The 16,338-nt window shown below is 35.0% G+C and overlaps 1 protein-coding gene across 2 annotated transcripts in view; it reads right to left on the reverse strand.

Annotated features, from left to right (window-relative positions):
- LOC148955992 (store-operated calcium entry regulator STIMATE-like) overlaps positions 1 to 16,338 on the reverse strand; it is a 68,688-nt gene that overhangs the window by 35,924 nt on the left and 16,426 nt on the right. The window contains exons 2-4 of one of the 2 annotated variants that reach the window (XM_089093476.1): positions 12,835 to 12,979; positions 4,884 to 5,005; positions 1 to 778 (exon numbers count right to left, since the gene is read on the reverse strand). The exon at positions 1 to 778 is cut by the window's left edge and continues 13 nt beyond it. In XM_089093476.1, the coding sequence (XP_088949602.1) occupies positions 507 to 778; positions 4,884 to 5,005; positions 12,835 to 12,979 (539 nt within the window). In that variant the 3' untranslated portion in view covers positions 1 to 506. The remainder of the gene's footprint in view (positions 779 to 4,883; positions 5,006 to 12,834; positions 12,980 to 16,338) is intronic. The other variant, XM_089093466.1, reaches the window with a different exon arrangement.

Genomic DNA, 16,338 nt, shown 5'->3' on the forward strand with positions numbered 1-16,338 from the left:
GTCAAATCTAGGGGCTATGACTTTGGCTATATTCAACATAGTACCAGCACTACAAGGAGTGTCATAGAGAGATCTAAAGTAATTTTCAATATTACTAGATTTCAAAGCCTTAATCTGGTGGCATGCTGACAACTCGATCATCCAAGTCCTAGCTCTCTTTAAAGAATTAACGGTCACTTTAAACCATTGCTCTCTTGGATCTTTTCCTATTTTATCAAGTTGATCTTCCTTTAAGACTACATCTTTCTGGTCCTTCGTCTTGTAGGTATAGGTTATAACAACATTAGCATCACCATCGACAGGTAATCCAAGACACTCAAATCTGGCCGCAGCAATTAAGGCAGCAACTAGTACAGATCCTTTGGTATCTGTATCTGCACCCCAGTTATTAAGGAGTGTTTAAATCTTGAGGGTTATAATGTTGTCCATAATATGAGGAACTCCACCTACCTCAGCAACAGAGAAGCAATCAATATACTTAGTCATTTTGTCAGCAGGTATATCTTTTACTCTTGATACTGTGGGTCCCTTTGGAAAATAAACAGCACTGAGAGGACCTCTTTCATGATGTCATCAAATCTCTTTTTGAATTCGTCCTCCTGGGCACAAATCGCTTCCCTCTCAAAATCAGCTATTGCCTTCTTCTCTCTCTCCCTCATCTCTAACTTCCTCTTCTCATCTCTAAGGGCCTTTTTCTTTTCCCTCGCGGCAAGTTTCTCGCTCTCTTCCTCTACGTCAGCATCAGGGTCTTCCTCACCTTCAGAGATCACCGGGGTCCCTGAAACGGATTGCACAGGTGTAGTCAACGCTGACCCGAAAGGAGGGCTGGTTACAATAAGCACTGCTGCACCGACAACAGTAGGAACTGTTTCAGTGGAGACTTCTGGTATCACTTTATCAGTATTATCACTCATTTTTGTTTTAATGTTTTTGTGTAATTCTTCTGGAAGTTCTTTTTGAAATATGCTTTTTGAAAGAAGAAAACACCTAGCAATTTTAGGAAAACTTCAATTAAACCCTGAATGAGAAAGGTGAGTGTGATAATTCTTTGATAAGAAAATCAGGGTGGTAAGGAAGAGTGAATGTGTTAATTCTAGATCTAGAGGCATTCGCATGATTTGTATAGGAAGGAAACTACTTAGGACGATGATAATTTTCAGATTTACACTCTTTGCTTAATAATCAAGAAGTGACTCAGCCATCAGGTCTACTTCGCCCCAGTCGTACAGATTATGAACAGGCGTTCAATTCAGTCAATAGAGAAGCTTTAGCGACCCCCCTTGTCCCGTATACCGAATAAATACCACTATATACGGTATGCCACTACAAGCCAAGCTTCTTGGGCCAAGTAACATTTTTATGTTTGTAATTGTTTTCGTTTTTTTTGTTTTTTTTTTCTTTAGTATATTTAAATGACTGATTGATTGAAAGCGATTAGCGCTATATACGAGAATTAAATAAAAAAAAACAATTTTTCCAACTGAAAGTAAGCAGCAACATTATAACTTAAAACGAACAGAAACTATTAAGTATAGGATGGGGTTCAACCCCTAGTCAATACCAATAACTCGCCCTTTACGCTAAAGTTCAAATTTTGTTCGAATCACAAATCTCTGAATGATAAAAGCTGTTTGAGTATACTAGATATCTCCTTTGGAAGTACTAAAAAAAACTGTAGCGTAAAGAGTAAGGTATGGACTAGGTGAGGAACCCCCTTATACAAATAATAATTTCTGTTCGTTTTAAGTTTTAATGTTGCTCCTTACTTTCAGTTGAAAAGACTTGTTTTTTGTATTTAAATTCTGATCGTTTTCTAAATAATACTGGGAAATCCGGTGCCCCCTTCATAGAAATGTCCCTTCCCCCCAAGGAAACATCCTCCATGGAAAGATCCTCCCACGTAACTCCCTCCTCCAATCCCCCCCCCCCCTAGAAAAAAATCCCTCCTGAAAACATCTATATACTTCCCAAAAACCAATACTATATGTAAACAATGGGCAAAGTTCATAACCTGCAGCCCTTCCCCCGGGAACTTTGGGGGACTGAGTCATCCTCAAAGTCATGTTTATAACATTTTCGACTATGTGGAACAAAATGGCTATCTCAAAATTTTGATTGGGTGACTTTGGGAAAAAATGAGCGTAGGAGGGGGCCAAGTTGCCCTCCAATTTTTTTGGTCACTTAAAAAGGGCATTCAAACTTTTAATTTTCGTTCCAATGAGCCCTCTCACGATATTCTAGGACTACTGGATCAATACGATCACCCCAAGGAAAAAAACAAACAAACAAATAAACGCTCATCCGTGATATTTCTTCTGGCAAAAAATACAAAAATCAACATTTTTGTAGATAGGAGCTTGAAATATCTACAGTATGGTTTCCTACTACACTGAATCTGATGGTTTGATTTTCATTAAGATTCTGTCACATTTAGGGGGTGTTTCCCCTTTTTTCGAAAATAAGGCAAATTTTTTCTGGCTCGTAACTTTTGATGGGCGAGACTAGACTTGATGAAACTTATATATTTGAAATCATCATGAAAATCCGATTCGTTCGATGTATCTACTGGTATCAAAATATCGTTTTTTAGAGTTTCGGTTATTATTGAGCGAAGTCGCTCCTTACTTACAGTTCGTTACCACGAACTGTTTTTGATAGCATTGCGGCGCAAAAGGTAGGAACTGAGGTTAGAAGCTGGTTTTATTTTAGGTCATTATCAGAAGTTGAACATGATTGCGTTCTACCCTCGTTTATATGGATCATTTGATCGACTTTATCCAATGGATGGAACACAGCAAAGGCTATGGGAGAGCATTGAAGCAAATGGGAAATAAAATTCTCTTACACTTAGGTTATGCTGAAGATTTGAGCGGCCTAGATGGAAATGTTAGCAAAATAAATAATGTTTTATAGATTTTGAGAATTCAGGTGCAAAAATTAGGGTTGAAAATTATTGTTAATGAGACCAAGTTCCTGAGATTATGAATAAATGAAGGTTGGGTAATGGGTAATGAGAAGATCGAACAAATAGATAGCTTTACTTACTTATGCAGTATTATTAGTAAATATGGCAGATGCAGTGAAGATATTAGAAGTAGAATAGCCACGGCATGGATGTTTTACTGATGTTTAACAAATAATTACTAAACAGGGTGTTTTAAAAATAGAAAGACAAGTCTATAAACCAAGATTAGAATATTAGAAGCTCCACGGATAAAAGTGGTCAGAAAATAGTTTCAGCGCTTCAGAGGACTGAGGAGGATTTGCTAGATGTTTTCCAGAGGAAAACGTCTAGCTAACACAGAAAACATCTGTCTATGGATTATTTTAGGTACCCGTCTGACTGACAGTACTTCAATGCGAAAAATATAGTTCTATTTCGCTTTCTAGGGTTAGAATCAGAGAAAATTGAGATGGCTATGACACGTTTTGCTGATGGTGGACGATAACTATGGTGGACGATAGATGGTGGACGATAGACGATAGACTTCATCAGATTATCCTTTTCGGCCATTCATCTAGGACAGAAAGAAAATAAGATTGCCCCCCAATGGGAAGGGAAGAAGTCGTAAAAAAAGATTTAAAGGATATTTATACTTCTCGGAGGGGTCCCCCTTAGGCCTAGTACAACAAGCTTTGTGCAAATCTATTACTCAAATCGAGATGTCAAGCAGGCACGCGTTCCTAGTCTAGTTTTTGTAAGCAGAGCGGCAATTTCACACTTTAAATAAAACGAACGAATTTCTTACAGTTGTCCTCAAGTTATCAAGAATCTTGTACTGTCTGAAAGCTCTCCAGTGCAACTTCAAGAATAATAATATTAATAACAGAAAGAAGTGACAACTTACGCCATGGATTTTAATTTACAGGAAATATGCTTTGCAATGTCTTTTTCATGAAAAAACAACAACTTCTTATTATCATCAAGGTGCAAAGTTGTCACAGGATAGATAACTTAAAGGAAATAAATAAAGGAATTTATTAGCCCTAATAGTTAAAATTACCATCACAAATAGTTCAATAGTTTATGAAGCCCCTGTTCTTTGAATGCTTGAAATTTTTTGATAGCCAACATTTTGTTCTTTCTAGACAATTTTTCTTCCATTTAGCGTTGGCACACTATATGGGCAATCTTATTAAATTTCAATTAGGTGCTTCAACGCTATGGCGTCAGTCGGCTAAGCTTCAACCACCCTCCTTCATTTTAAGAGGTTGCTCCATCAAAGGACCAGCTTCTCAAGAGACAAGAGACCAAAGGCCAATAAGAATTGAAGCTCAAGTTTAAAAACTTGAAGGATTAAATCTGTTAAATCTGACCGAAGCTGTTCTGACCAAAGAGAGTAGCACAATAAACTTGATTAATTGATCTCTAGTTATTCGCATTTGTGTTAGATGGCAGCATAATTTTTGTTAAGGATGTAAATAGAGGTCGGAAATCATACTATCTGCACAGTCTCTGTTGTTGTTTAACTTCCATTTTCAGTTTACTGTGCTTTTATCTTCTTTTTTTTGGGGGAGGGGGTTCATCCAGACCATCCAGTTTATTAAAAAATAACTGCTTTGAAATGATAGGCTGGTTTTTTGTACGACATGCGCTTTATGTCACTTGACTAAATTTTACAATTATAAAAATAATATAATATAATATATAATATAAAATATAATGTAATATTTTATATATATATATTATAATACTTATTATAAATAATAATATATAAATATTACAAATTTTCTTTTCTTTCATAGTTCGTTTGAACACGGCTATTCAGTGTTGGCAATACCTTTTTAAGTCGTATTATTAATTTTATTCTAATAATTTTAGCGAAGAATTAAGGCCCTTCAAAGGTTTTTAATTTTTTTCACTATCTAGATTATTTACTTACCATACTCGCCAAATAATAAGTGTTCCCATTTGTTCCTTTCTGCAAGATAGATTGTTAGTCGAATTCCAGCATAAATTACAAGAAGACCAACAGAAGAGTCTAACAGGAAGCTAACCAGATACCTATAATAAGTATTATGTAAAAACTATAATACCTATAATATATAATATATATATATACCTATAATACCTATAATAAGTATATATTTGGCTGAATTTTAATAATAATACAAAAGCCAAATTAAAATTCAACATCTGAATATTCTGGGTAATACGTTATAATTTACAAAAACGAAAATACTCAACAATAATGTTTACTGAAGGATACAAAAGAATATTAAACTGCAATTCATCATATAATATTTCATTAGCTAAAAAAAGTGTCAAGTTGACAGAAACATATAACAATTTATTTGTACCCTCTATATAGAAAAATGCGCAAGAAGTAAATAAGAAAACAAGACAAGAACACTCATAATATTACTCATAATAGAAAACATACCATAACTGACCTAATACACACATTAACATACTAATACTCAAAATGCTCACGCTTTAAAGATACACAATGAAAAATTATTCTAACTTGGCTTAATACAACTCAAACGAAAGTCAACTATTTTGTCAGACGGTTTACGGAAATTAGTTTTAGGAAATTACGGAAATCCATCTTTTCAAATTTCAAAAACAGCGTACCGCCTAGAAATACAACTATTTCAAGTCCAAATGGGCAAGTCCTGAAGTAAATATTTACACAATAAAAACAAGACAGAGCTGATTTGAATGCGTTCAGTAGCAGAGAAAACCTACCAAATTGGTGTAAGAAAATATACATGGCCCACCAAGAATTAATTATAAAGCATACCCAACGTTCTTTTATCGAATTGTCCCTTGATTCTAGTCAGCAAACCGTAAGATTTTCTCACTTTTTCCTTCAGAGCATTTGTAATAAACATTTTTGTGGCTTTAATAGAACCACCAAACGGACGACCAAGGTACTTAAGTGAAGCGGAGGCAGAGAATTCGGCAGGGCGAACTTTAATAATTATTTTTGGAAAGTGTTGGGAACCACAAATGACGAATTCAGTTTTTGAGGGGGCAAATGGAAGTCCAATTTCTTTTAAACCAGGTTAAATAGCATTCACAATAGTCTGTAGTGCCTGAAGGTCGTCAAACATAGGAAAATGTTGTCGGCGTAAGAAAGGTGACTGCCATCTATGTAGGGCTCAATAAGCCAAGGGGGATTATGCCTTGTAGTGACCCCCACAGCACTGTTAAAAATGGCAGGACTCGAAACAGAGTTTACTCCATGACGAACACAAATGAGACTACTAGTCTGGCCATCGGACTTTACACGAACCTATGAGCACTGATATAAATTCCGAAGGCAAGAATATATAAAAGGGTTTATTCAACTCCTTAAAAAGAGTGATGCATATATATTTACAAAGGCGGTAACAGGTTTTCCTTCAAAACATTTTTGATTTATATCCAAAATGGCTGAACATCAACAGTCGATTGACCCTTCTTATACTGTCAGGACTTTGAACCTGAACCAGAAAAAAAAGATTCGTATTTCTTAAATCACATGCTTCTGAAAACTTATGAATATCCCTTGGTCAGGAAAGGTCTCAAATAAAACTGAAGACACAAAAACAAACCTGCAATTACCGGCAGTGTTAGAGCTCGGACATGGAGGTAACTAGGCCACATACTTAGGATTGCACGACAATCGAATCCCTAAAGTCAAAATCTAATTGGCAGCCAGTTGAAAGTCAGAAGCGAGGTAGACCTCAAAATATTAAATATACATACCCTGAAAACTATTTGCAGGGTAGGGTTGGCACTTTCACAGACTTCCTGTCATAGTGAAAATATACAGGTTTTTGAAGTAAACACTGTAAGGGATTTTGCTAAGTGCCTTAAATCTACAGAGTTAGATTTTTCAGTAAACTCGACATATAGCTATAAGTCAATTTCAAACGGTTTGAGAGATTTTTCATCAAACAGTTTATGGCAACAACTTATAAGTAAAGAGCAACGCGGCTTAATAGTAACCAGAACTCTAAAACCGGAATTTTGCTTTGAATAGGTATATCAAAGGAATTGGCTTGCTATGCTGACTCTAAATATATACGATTCATTAATTTAGTGTTACCTATTAAAATCTAAGAACCTGAGAAAATTTACCTGACTTTCAAAAAAGGGGAAAAACATCTCCTCAAAGTATAAAATCACACCTTCAGATTCAGAGAATCAGAAAACCCTACTGTAGAGGTTTCAAGCTCCTATCTACAAAGATATAGAAATAAAGATATCTACAATTTGAATATTTGGCCGGAAGAAAGATCAGGGATGCGCGTTAATTTTTATTTCCCAGGGGTGAAAGCATCAAACCAATGGTTCTAAAACAGCAGGAGAGAGCTCATTCGAACGGAAATTAGACGTCCTAGTTAACTTCTTCGGTGGCCGAAAAGATTAGAGTGCAACGAGCCCTCCTCCCACGTCCCTTTTTCCTCAAAATCGGCTTATTGCCTAAAGGATCTTTCCGTGGGCGAGAGGGACTTTTCCATGAGGTTGGAGCCTCATTTTTGGGATTTTTTTTAAACAATCAGAAAGTAAATTTAAAAAAAAACACATTTTTTCAACTGAAAGCAAGGAACAACATTAAAACTTAAAACGAATAGAAATTAATACGTATATGTGTGTGTATTTGGGAGGAGGGGGGTTACCCCCTCCTCAACACCTCACTCTTTAAGCTTAAGCTTGAATTTTTTCTCGATTCTTTAATAACGACTCCTGAAACACACGGGTCGTTATGTTAGAACAATAAGAAGCTTTTACAAAAGTACTAAAAAACTTTAGCGCGAAGAGCGAGGAGCTGAGGAGTGGGTAGCCCCCTAATATACATAGTAAAAAAAATTAAATAAAAAGCAATTTTTGTCGACTGAAAGTAAGAAGCAACATTAAAACTTTAAACGAACAGATATTGGTGCGTATTCAGTTGAGAAAAACTTGTTTTTCATTTAATTTCTGATCTTTTTTAAATAAAGTCCGGAAATCCACCTCCACTTCCACGGAAAAACACACTACCCTCCACGGAAAGATCTTCTAGACAATTCAATACCGGTGTAAATTTACCCCGGACAATTACCCTTAGCATATCCACACGTAAGATTCAATCGGCAAAGAGAAAGTGACACAAATAAAAAGAATTTCGTGTAGGAATTCTGGAAAACTCCCCCCTCTAAACATTCTCCCGAAACCCCCCCCCCCCCAGAAACTTCCTTTCCCACGGAAAACCCCAAAATCAGAAACTTTAACCCCACACACACAAAAAAATGTATGCACACTTCCCAATAACAAATACTATACGTAAACAATGGGCAAATTTTATAACTTAGATACATTTCCCCAGGGGCTGTGGGGGCTTATGGTTTCTCCAAAGATATAGTTATTAAACCTTTCAACTATATTCAACAAAATCGCAATCTCAAAATTTTGATCTGACGATCTTGGAGAAAAAGGGACGTGGGAGGGGGAATAGTTGCCCTGCAATCTTTGTGGTTACTTAAAAAGGGCACCAGATCTTTTAATTTCCATTCAAATGAACCCTCTCCGATTTCCTAGGACCATTGGTTCGATGCAATCAACCCTGGAAGCAAAAAAAAAAAAAAAAATAAACACGCATCCGTCATCTTTCCCCTAGTAAAAAGTACAAGATTCACATTTTTATAGAGAGGAGCTTGAAACCCCTACAGTAGGGTTCTCTGATAAGCTGAATCTGACAGAATGATTTTCATTAAGATTCTTTGACTTGAGGAACATTTCTCCCCTTTTATGAAAATCAGATAAATTTTCTCAAGCTCGTAGCTTTTGATGGGCAACAGTAAAATTAATAAATCTTATATATTTGGGATCAGCATAAGAAGCCGATTCGTTCGATATATCTATTGATATTAAAGTTTTTTTTTCTAGTTTCGGTTACTATTGAGCCGCGTCGCTTCTTACTTGATAAGAAGCTTTTTTAAAAAACCAAAAAACTTTAGCGTCAGGAGCGAGGTATTGAGAATGGGACAACCCCCTCACATACGAAATCACGTATATGAGGGGTTGACCCCTCCTTAACACCTCGCTCTTCACACTGAAGTTATTTAGTACTTTTAAAAAAGCTTCTTATTGTTGTAAAATAACAACCCTTTTGTTTCGGGAGTCATTATCTAAGAATTGGGATAAAATTCCAACTTAAGCTTAAAGAGCAAGGAGTTAAGGAGGGAGACACCCCCATATATACATAATTATATCCATTCGTTTAAAGTTTGAATGTTGCTCCCAACTTTTAAGTAGAAAAAACTTGTTTTTTTTATTTAATAGAAAAATTGTATTTTTTATTTATTTACTACGTATATAAGGAGATTGCCCACTCCTCAAAACCTCACTTTTCACGCTAAAGTTTTTTAGTACTTTTAAAAAAGCTTCTTATTGTTCTAATATTTGACCCGTGTGTTTCCAGAGTCGTTATTAAAGAATTCGGGTAAAATTCAACTTTTAGCGTAAAGAGCGATGTGTTGAGGAGGGGACAAACCCTCATATACGTGATGATTTTTGTTCGTTTTTTATTTTAATGTTGCTTCTTACTTTCAGTGGAAAAGACTCGGTTTTTATTTAATTTGTGACCCTTATTTTAAATAATGCCCAGAAATACGGCTCCAACTCCGCGGGAAAAATTCTCCACCCCCATGGAAAGATCCTCTAGACAATTGAATCCCGGTGATAATTTACCCCAGTCAATTATCCTTGACATCTCCACACGTAAAATTAAGTCGGCAAAGATAAAGCAAGACAAATAAAAACAATTTCATATAGGAATTTATTATAAATTCCCGCAGTGTAAAAGTTCTCCTGAAAGGTTCCCCCCCCGGAAAATTTACGAAGGCTTCCCAATAACAAATCCTATATGTAAACAATTGACAATTTTTATAACTTAAAGACTTTTCCCCAAGCGCGGTGGAAGGTTTGTCCGTTGTGTGTTTCATTTATTCTTTAATAGTAATTTCTGGTTGTTCCGAGTTTGAATTATTCTAGGAATTTATTTCTGCTGATTTTAAGTTTAATATGGCTTTTACTTTTCTTTGAAAAACTTCTTATTTGGGCAGTTTTTTAAATTGATTAAAGTAAAATAGAAGACACTATGTTAATCCAAAGTTGTCAAAAGGGCGCATAAGCGATATCTAAGGAACGGCTAAGTTTATTCAGTTAAAACTTCCAGGGTTGTTGATTTTGCATTAGCCAAAAGACGCTATGTGCATATTACTAGAGCTGACACTAGTACTTCTGCTGCTACTAATACTACTTATTCTTCTATTACTACTAATACTACAACTCATAATACTAGTAGTAAGACTGTGAGCACTACTAGTTGCAACTGCGACTACTTGTCACTGTGGCTAGTAGCAACTGCGACTACTTGTCACTGCGGCTAATAGCAACTGCGACAACTTGTGACTGTGGCTAATAGCAAGGACTTTCAAGGTATATTGATCTATAATAAAAAAATACTAAGTATTTGCAAAGTTGTCAAAAAGAGCTTGTCTATGATATCTAAGGAGTGGCTAAGTTTATCAAGTTGAAACTTTCAGGACATGCTGAGGGGGATGCTAGACTAAACCAGAGTAAATATGCCTGGTTGTCAAAGAAGCATCAGTGCAATATACAACAAGGTATTGATGAATCAATTCATTCAAAAGAGCGTCATTACAATATACCAGGAAATTATGAACCAATTCAAAATAAAATTTTACAAAAAAAATTTCGAAGGAAAGTGGGAACGAAACTAAACCTAAGACGAGCGGAAACAAAATAGAAAAGTAATTCAAGTGTAAAAGGAACGCAAATCATTATCAATAAATAATGAAAGCTAAACCCAACAATCAATTATCAATTCAAACTTACAACAAACAAAAACTACCACAAAGGGGAGTAGGACTAACGTTTTTGTCTTCTACAGACAAAAACGTCGTTTAGGCTTAACCAAAAATATAATAGCCTACAGCATAAAGGTTTTCTGTTTTATAACGTTAGTATATGCAAAGTTGCAGAAGCCTTCGGAAATAAGAATCTATACATATTAAATCGTCCATGTAAACTTCATTATTCTTCTCAAGTATCTAGGTTATAATGGTGATTCAATTTCAAAACGAAAAATGTAGTCATTTCTGTTCGTTTTAAGCTTGACTGGATGATTCATTTGAATTTCTACACGATTCAGGATTAATCTATTCATCTATATCGGAATCTATCATCTTACATTTTATGTTATAGTTTATTTTAATTTGTTTTCGTTTTGGGTTTTATTTGTTCACTAATAATAATTTCTGCTCGCTTTAAGATTGAATTATCATGGAAAGAAAAAATCATACGAGAGGCATAGTAGCCTGCAACCCTCATTTGCTTTGGCCTAAAAAATACTTGACTCTTTCAAGAGAAGGAAAGAACTAAATATGGCCATAAGTTCCCTAAAGTGATCCCTACGTTCCTTCAACAATTTCTAAGTTTTGAGAGCATGCTTCATCCAGCTAAAACGTCGGCTTCCATAAAAGAAGCTGTTTCTAGAACTGTACTCTGCTGGATTGAGTGAATGCCAGGAAAATGGCTCTATTTCTGGACATAACATCTTTAATAGTACTGGATTAGTCCTTTTACTAGCTGTATTGAGCTACATTCAAGTCCCGTTCTTATCAGTGTGTTACAATCTTGAATTAAGTGTCTAAAGGAGGGCTTTCTCATACTCATAAGGATGAATGAAATTGACCTTAACTTTCTTGAACAAATCTAATATTATTTACTATACGACTCTTTGACTCAGTATTTTTGCTGAAACTCCAATTAATGTCTAGATGTGTTGAAGGGTATTGCTCCTGCAGCCTTCCATTGAAATGACAGTAATCAGTGACAGGACAGAGTTTATCGTCAGTCGGGTATCAAAAGGACGTACCTCCATAATTGTAAATTTTCAGCAGAGCAGAGAAAAAACCTCATATCTTTTTTATTTCCCCTTCGATAACCGTAAAACAAAAACGGATGGATGTATTGATTTTACATACCGATCCTTATTTGTTTTACAGTTATCGGAGGGAGGGGGATAAAAAGTTGTAGATTAATTTCTTTGCTCTTCTGAAAATTTACAATTATTGAAATACATCCTTTTGATGCCCAAGTGACGATATATAAGAACTAGTGTGAGAGGGCCCACTTTTTTATATTACGATTTATGTACAGTAAAAACAAAATAGGAATTAACTCAAAAGAAATAAAGGATTAATTAAAGGAATAGTTAAAAGATTTAATATTCGAAAATGGAAAGTATTGATCTCTAAAGTGATGCAGAAAATAGTACTTATAAGGATGCATCTTTATAGGATTTCCTAGTATAAAGAAGCCATAGACAAAACCAACAGAATATCCACATATATTGTAATACAAATAGAAATTAAAATGGAGCAAACAGAGATTGGAATTAATTAACCAAAGAAAAAAGAACTGAGAATCAAAAGGTATTCTCAGTTAATCTATAATCACAAGAGTATTGATTGTGATCTAGCAAATAACCACTTTTATCTTCTTTTTTTAAAGAAAAATAGATGAGCTAAGTTCCCTGCCTAGTTATATATAAAAGAATTATGAAGCATAGGGAAAGAGAACAAGAGGGAAAGGAGAACGGAAGAAGAATAATAGCATTTTTTACAACTTATGACAACATTCTGTGACAAAACACTTAGGAAATGGCTACCAAACGCTTTACGTTTTGTACTCGATGCATCGACATTTGTGCTTGGAACAAGAATCGAAAAAATTAAACAGAACACAAATTTAGGAAACAAATGAATATATACAAAACTGCGGTAAGATAAGCATTTTTGCGTTGAAGAGAGCTTAAAAAGAAGAAACAATACCATGTGCAAGGATCCCCATTGAATGTGCTTGCCAAGAATATATTTGCAAAATGAATGACCATGGCACCAAGGCCCTGTTTAGACGTATCATAAAACCAAACTAGCCATGTTCTTCTCTCTGATCGAGGTTCGCAGAATCTTTTCACTAAAAAATGATATAAAATACATTTCGTCCTAAAAAAGTACAAAATTAATCACTTCCAAGTGGTATCGAAGCAAAAATTGTTATAAAAGAAAACATTAAAAAGAATATAGTAAACAAACAAGATTATTACATGTGCCAACTACACATATGTTTTCTATTCTAATTTTTCCCTCAATAAGGAAAGCGAAATCAATAGATCCTTCCCCCAAAATAGTTTCTTGAAAACTTGAAATCATGGAGTTCTTTGGATCGCACACAAAGAAAAACAATACAAAAATCTAACTTCTTTGAAACGCTGATTTTCTAGAAAGAAACGATCGATTTCTAAACTCTTATAAAAATTTCCAAATAGCATATTTAATACCATCGAATTGATAAAAGTAATTTGCGAAGCTTAACATCGGGCATAATAAAAACAATCGACTGACCAGCAAATGGACAAACAGACTCAAAAAAAATCTTTAGAGATAAATCTGTGGAGACTACCCTGGTTACACCACACACAGACTAGCGGGAAGGCGTCAGGACATCAACAGTCACAATCGCTACCCATCAGAACGTCGACAGTCATAACATCAACAAAATCCGTCTTAACATATAAAATTTTAAAACTTTAGTTTTTTGGGGTTTAGGAGGAAATAGGTACCTAGGTTAGGTTAGACGTATTTAATATAAGCTATGTTTAACCCCACCCCCCCCCCCCTGACGTGCAAATATATAGCCAAAATTTGTTTCTAAACTATTATATACTTATTACTATTATATAAACTTATAAATTTTTTGTTGATGTCCTGACGTGTCGATATTATGACTGCCGACGTTCTGACGGGTAGCGATTGAGACTGTTGATGAAACTGACGTGTCGATGTTATGACTGTCGACGTCCTGACGGTTAGTGGTTCTGGGGGATTTTTCTTGTCGACGAAATGACGTTTAGTGCTTGTGAGGGTTAGGTGAAATGGTAGCACCCCCAGACTTGCTACCAGATAACCACTTATAACTCCCATAATAGTCGATGTTGCACAAATAAACCAAATGAAATTGCTATTGAGGAAGAAAATTAGCCTAAAATACAAAATGATTAAACTTAAAGGTATAAACTATGAGGTAGAAGCCTTTTAAGGGTAAAATTTAAACAATTCTTCTCAAAATTTATATGTCAACCCTTATAATTTGTACTTTGATCCATTAATCCCCAGGAGAAACCCCCCATCACAGAGGCTTGTATTATTGTCCAACTTAATAAATTGAGGTGGTTCGTCTCCCCTGAATCTATGTTGTGGGGATTGTAAAATAGAAAATCTCCACATAGCTATGGCCAATACACTCAACTTACGTTGTTGCCAAAAACCCCACAGCGCAAATAAAATATTTAAGAGAATTTGTTCAGGAACTATACCTATTTGTCTGAATAACCTAACAGAAGAGAGGCGGTTTACCCACAGTAAGTGTCGTTGCGCAAGCTGGCGAGAAATCTGATTCAGCTACTCAATCGTACGTCGTATCTGTAGTTTATTTTTAGAAAGATGCTATTTTGGATAAAAAAAAGATTCCGCACGACATCGCTGAGTACGACGGGCAATGCATTAAACACGTAAATGAGGGAGATAGTATGCTGGACATTTAGAAAATGGGTACTTGTCTGTTATAGCCCGACCACTCAAGTTGTTCATCCATTGACGCATTGTAGAACCGGTTTTTTCGTTAATTTCTTTCAGCTTAGCGTAAGACAAGACAAAGAGAAGTGATAGAATAGATAGAAAATCCATAATTTGGGTTATATATTTGCACATTAAGGGGGATGGGGAGGGTAAAGTATTTGGACAGTGTAAAGTTGGAAAACAATTCTTACTTCATAATATGCAAAACAGTTAGGCCTATACCTGACACAATAGGTATGCAGACCCGCTATACTTTACCCTTACCCCTCTTAATATGCAAATATATAGCCGAAATTTGTTTTTGAAGTATAATATGTTAATTATAGTTAGGCATATTTCATTAGGATTGATCTTCAGAGAAACAGGTTTTACTTTGAAACTAAATTAAAAAACAGGTTTTTTTTAACTGAAAGGGGCGACATTAAAACATAAAACGAACAAATATTATTCCGTATATGAAAGGGGCTGTCCTCTCCTCAACACCCCGCTCTTTACGCTAAAGTTTGACTCTTTCTCACAACTCTGCTTTATAAAACAATACAAAACTTTAGCGTAAAGAGCGGGGCGTTGAAGAGGGGATATACCCTTTGATATACGGGATAATTTCTGTTCGTTTTAGGTTTTAATGTCGCTCCTTACTTTCAGTTAAAAATACTTTTTTTAATTTAATTTCTGAACGTTTTTGAATTAATGTAGGTTTTGAATTTGGCTCACCGTATATGAATAATTAAAATGAAATTTGCATATTAATTTTAATTTTTTAACTAATAATCACCTTATAATAACCTAAGTTTGATTTTGTTCCAGTTGTTTAAGAATGACTCCTGAATCACAAAGGCTACTTAAATAGAATAGTAACCTCTTTTAAAATTTGAAAAAGAAACTCTAGCGTAAGAGCGAGCTATTGAGGAGAGGGGACCCATCTCATATACGTAATATTTTCTGTTCCTGTTAAGTTTTAATTTTGCTTCTTACTTTCAGTTGAAAACTGATTTTCTAAAGAATGTCGGGAAATCCAGCTCCCCCTCCATGGAAAAATTCCCTCCCCCACGAGAAATTATCTCCATGGAAAGACTCTTTCACGTAACTTAAATTAGCGATATTTGCGGAACTAATTTTGTAAGGCATAGTAACAAAACCGCCAAATAGGTCGAAACTATTTTTATGAAAATAAAAGTCACAAGCTGAATAATTCTCAAATGACTGAAATTAATGAAAGAAAAGATCTTTTAAAGATATACGTAATAATTTATGATCGTTTTAAGTTTTAACGTTATTCCTTAACTCAGTTGGAAAAAACTTTTCCAACTGAAAGTTTTTTTTATTTAATAACAACCACAAGCCGAAGACATACAATATCTTTGGTTTATTATCACATTAGAGTCATAGTTATGAAGTTTCTTAAGGTAAAATTCAATGCTAGGATTGGTCGGAAAACAACCCCAACAAATTATTGCTTATATCGGCCATTATTTAACAAAATTCGAACTTTAGCGTAAAGAACGATATATTGAAGAGGGGGCGAACTTCCTCATAGATATATACGCAATATGAGGGGGTTCGCCCCCTCGTCATTACCTCGCTCTTTACGCTAAAGTTCAAATTTCGTTCCAATTCTTTAAGAATGACCCCTGAATCACAAAGGCTGTTTAATTAAAATAAATAGCTCTTTTGAAATTACTAAAAATTACTCTAGCA

The sequence above is a fragment of the Artemia sp. Qi Xiang Cuo genome, chromosome 1, assembly GCF_049724085.1.
Source record: "Artemia sp. Qi Xiang Cuo chromosome 1, ASM4972408v1, whole genome shotgun sequence".
Taxonomy (NCBI): Eukaryota; Metazoa; Arthropoda; class Branchiopoda; order Anostraca; family Artemiidae; genus Artemia; species Artemia sp. Qi Xiang Cuo.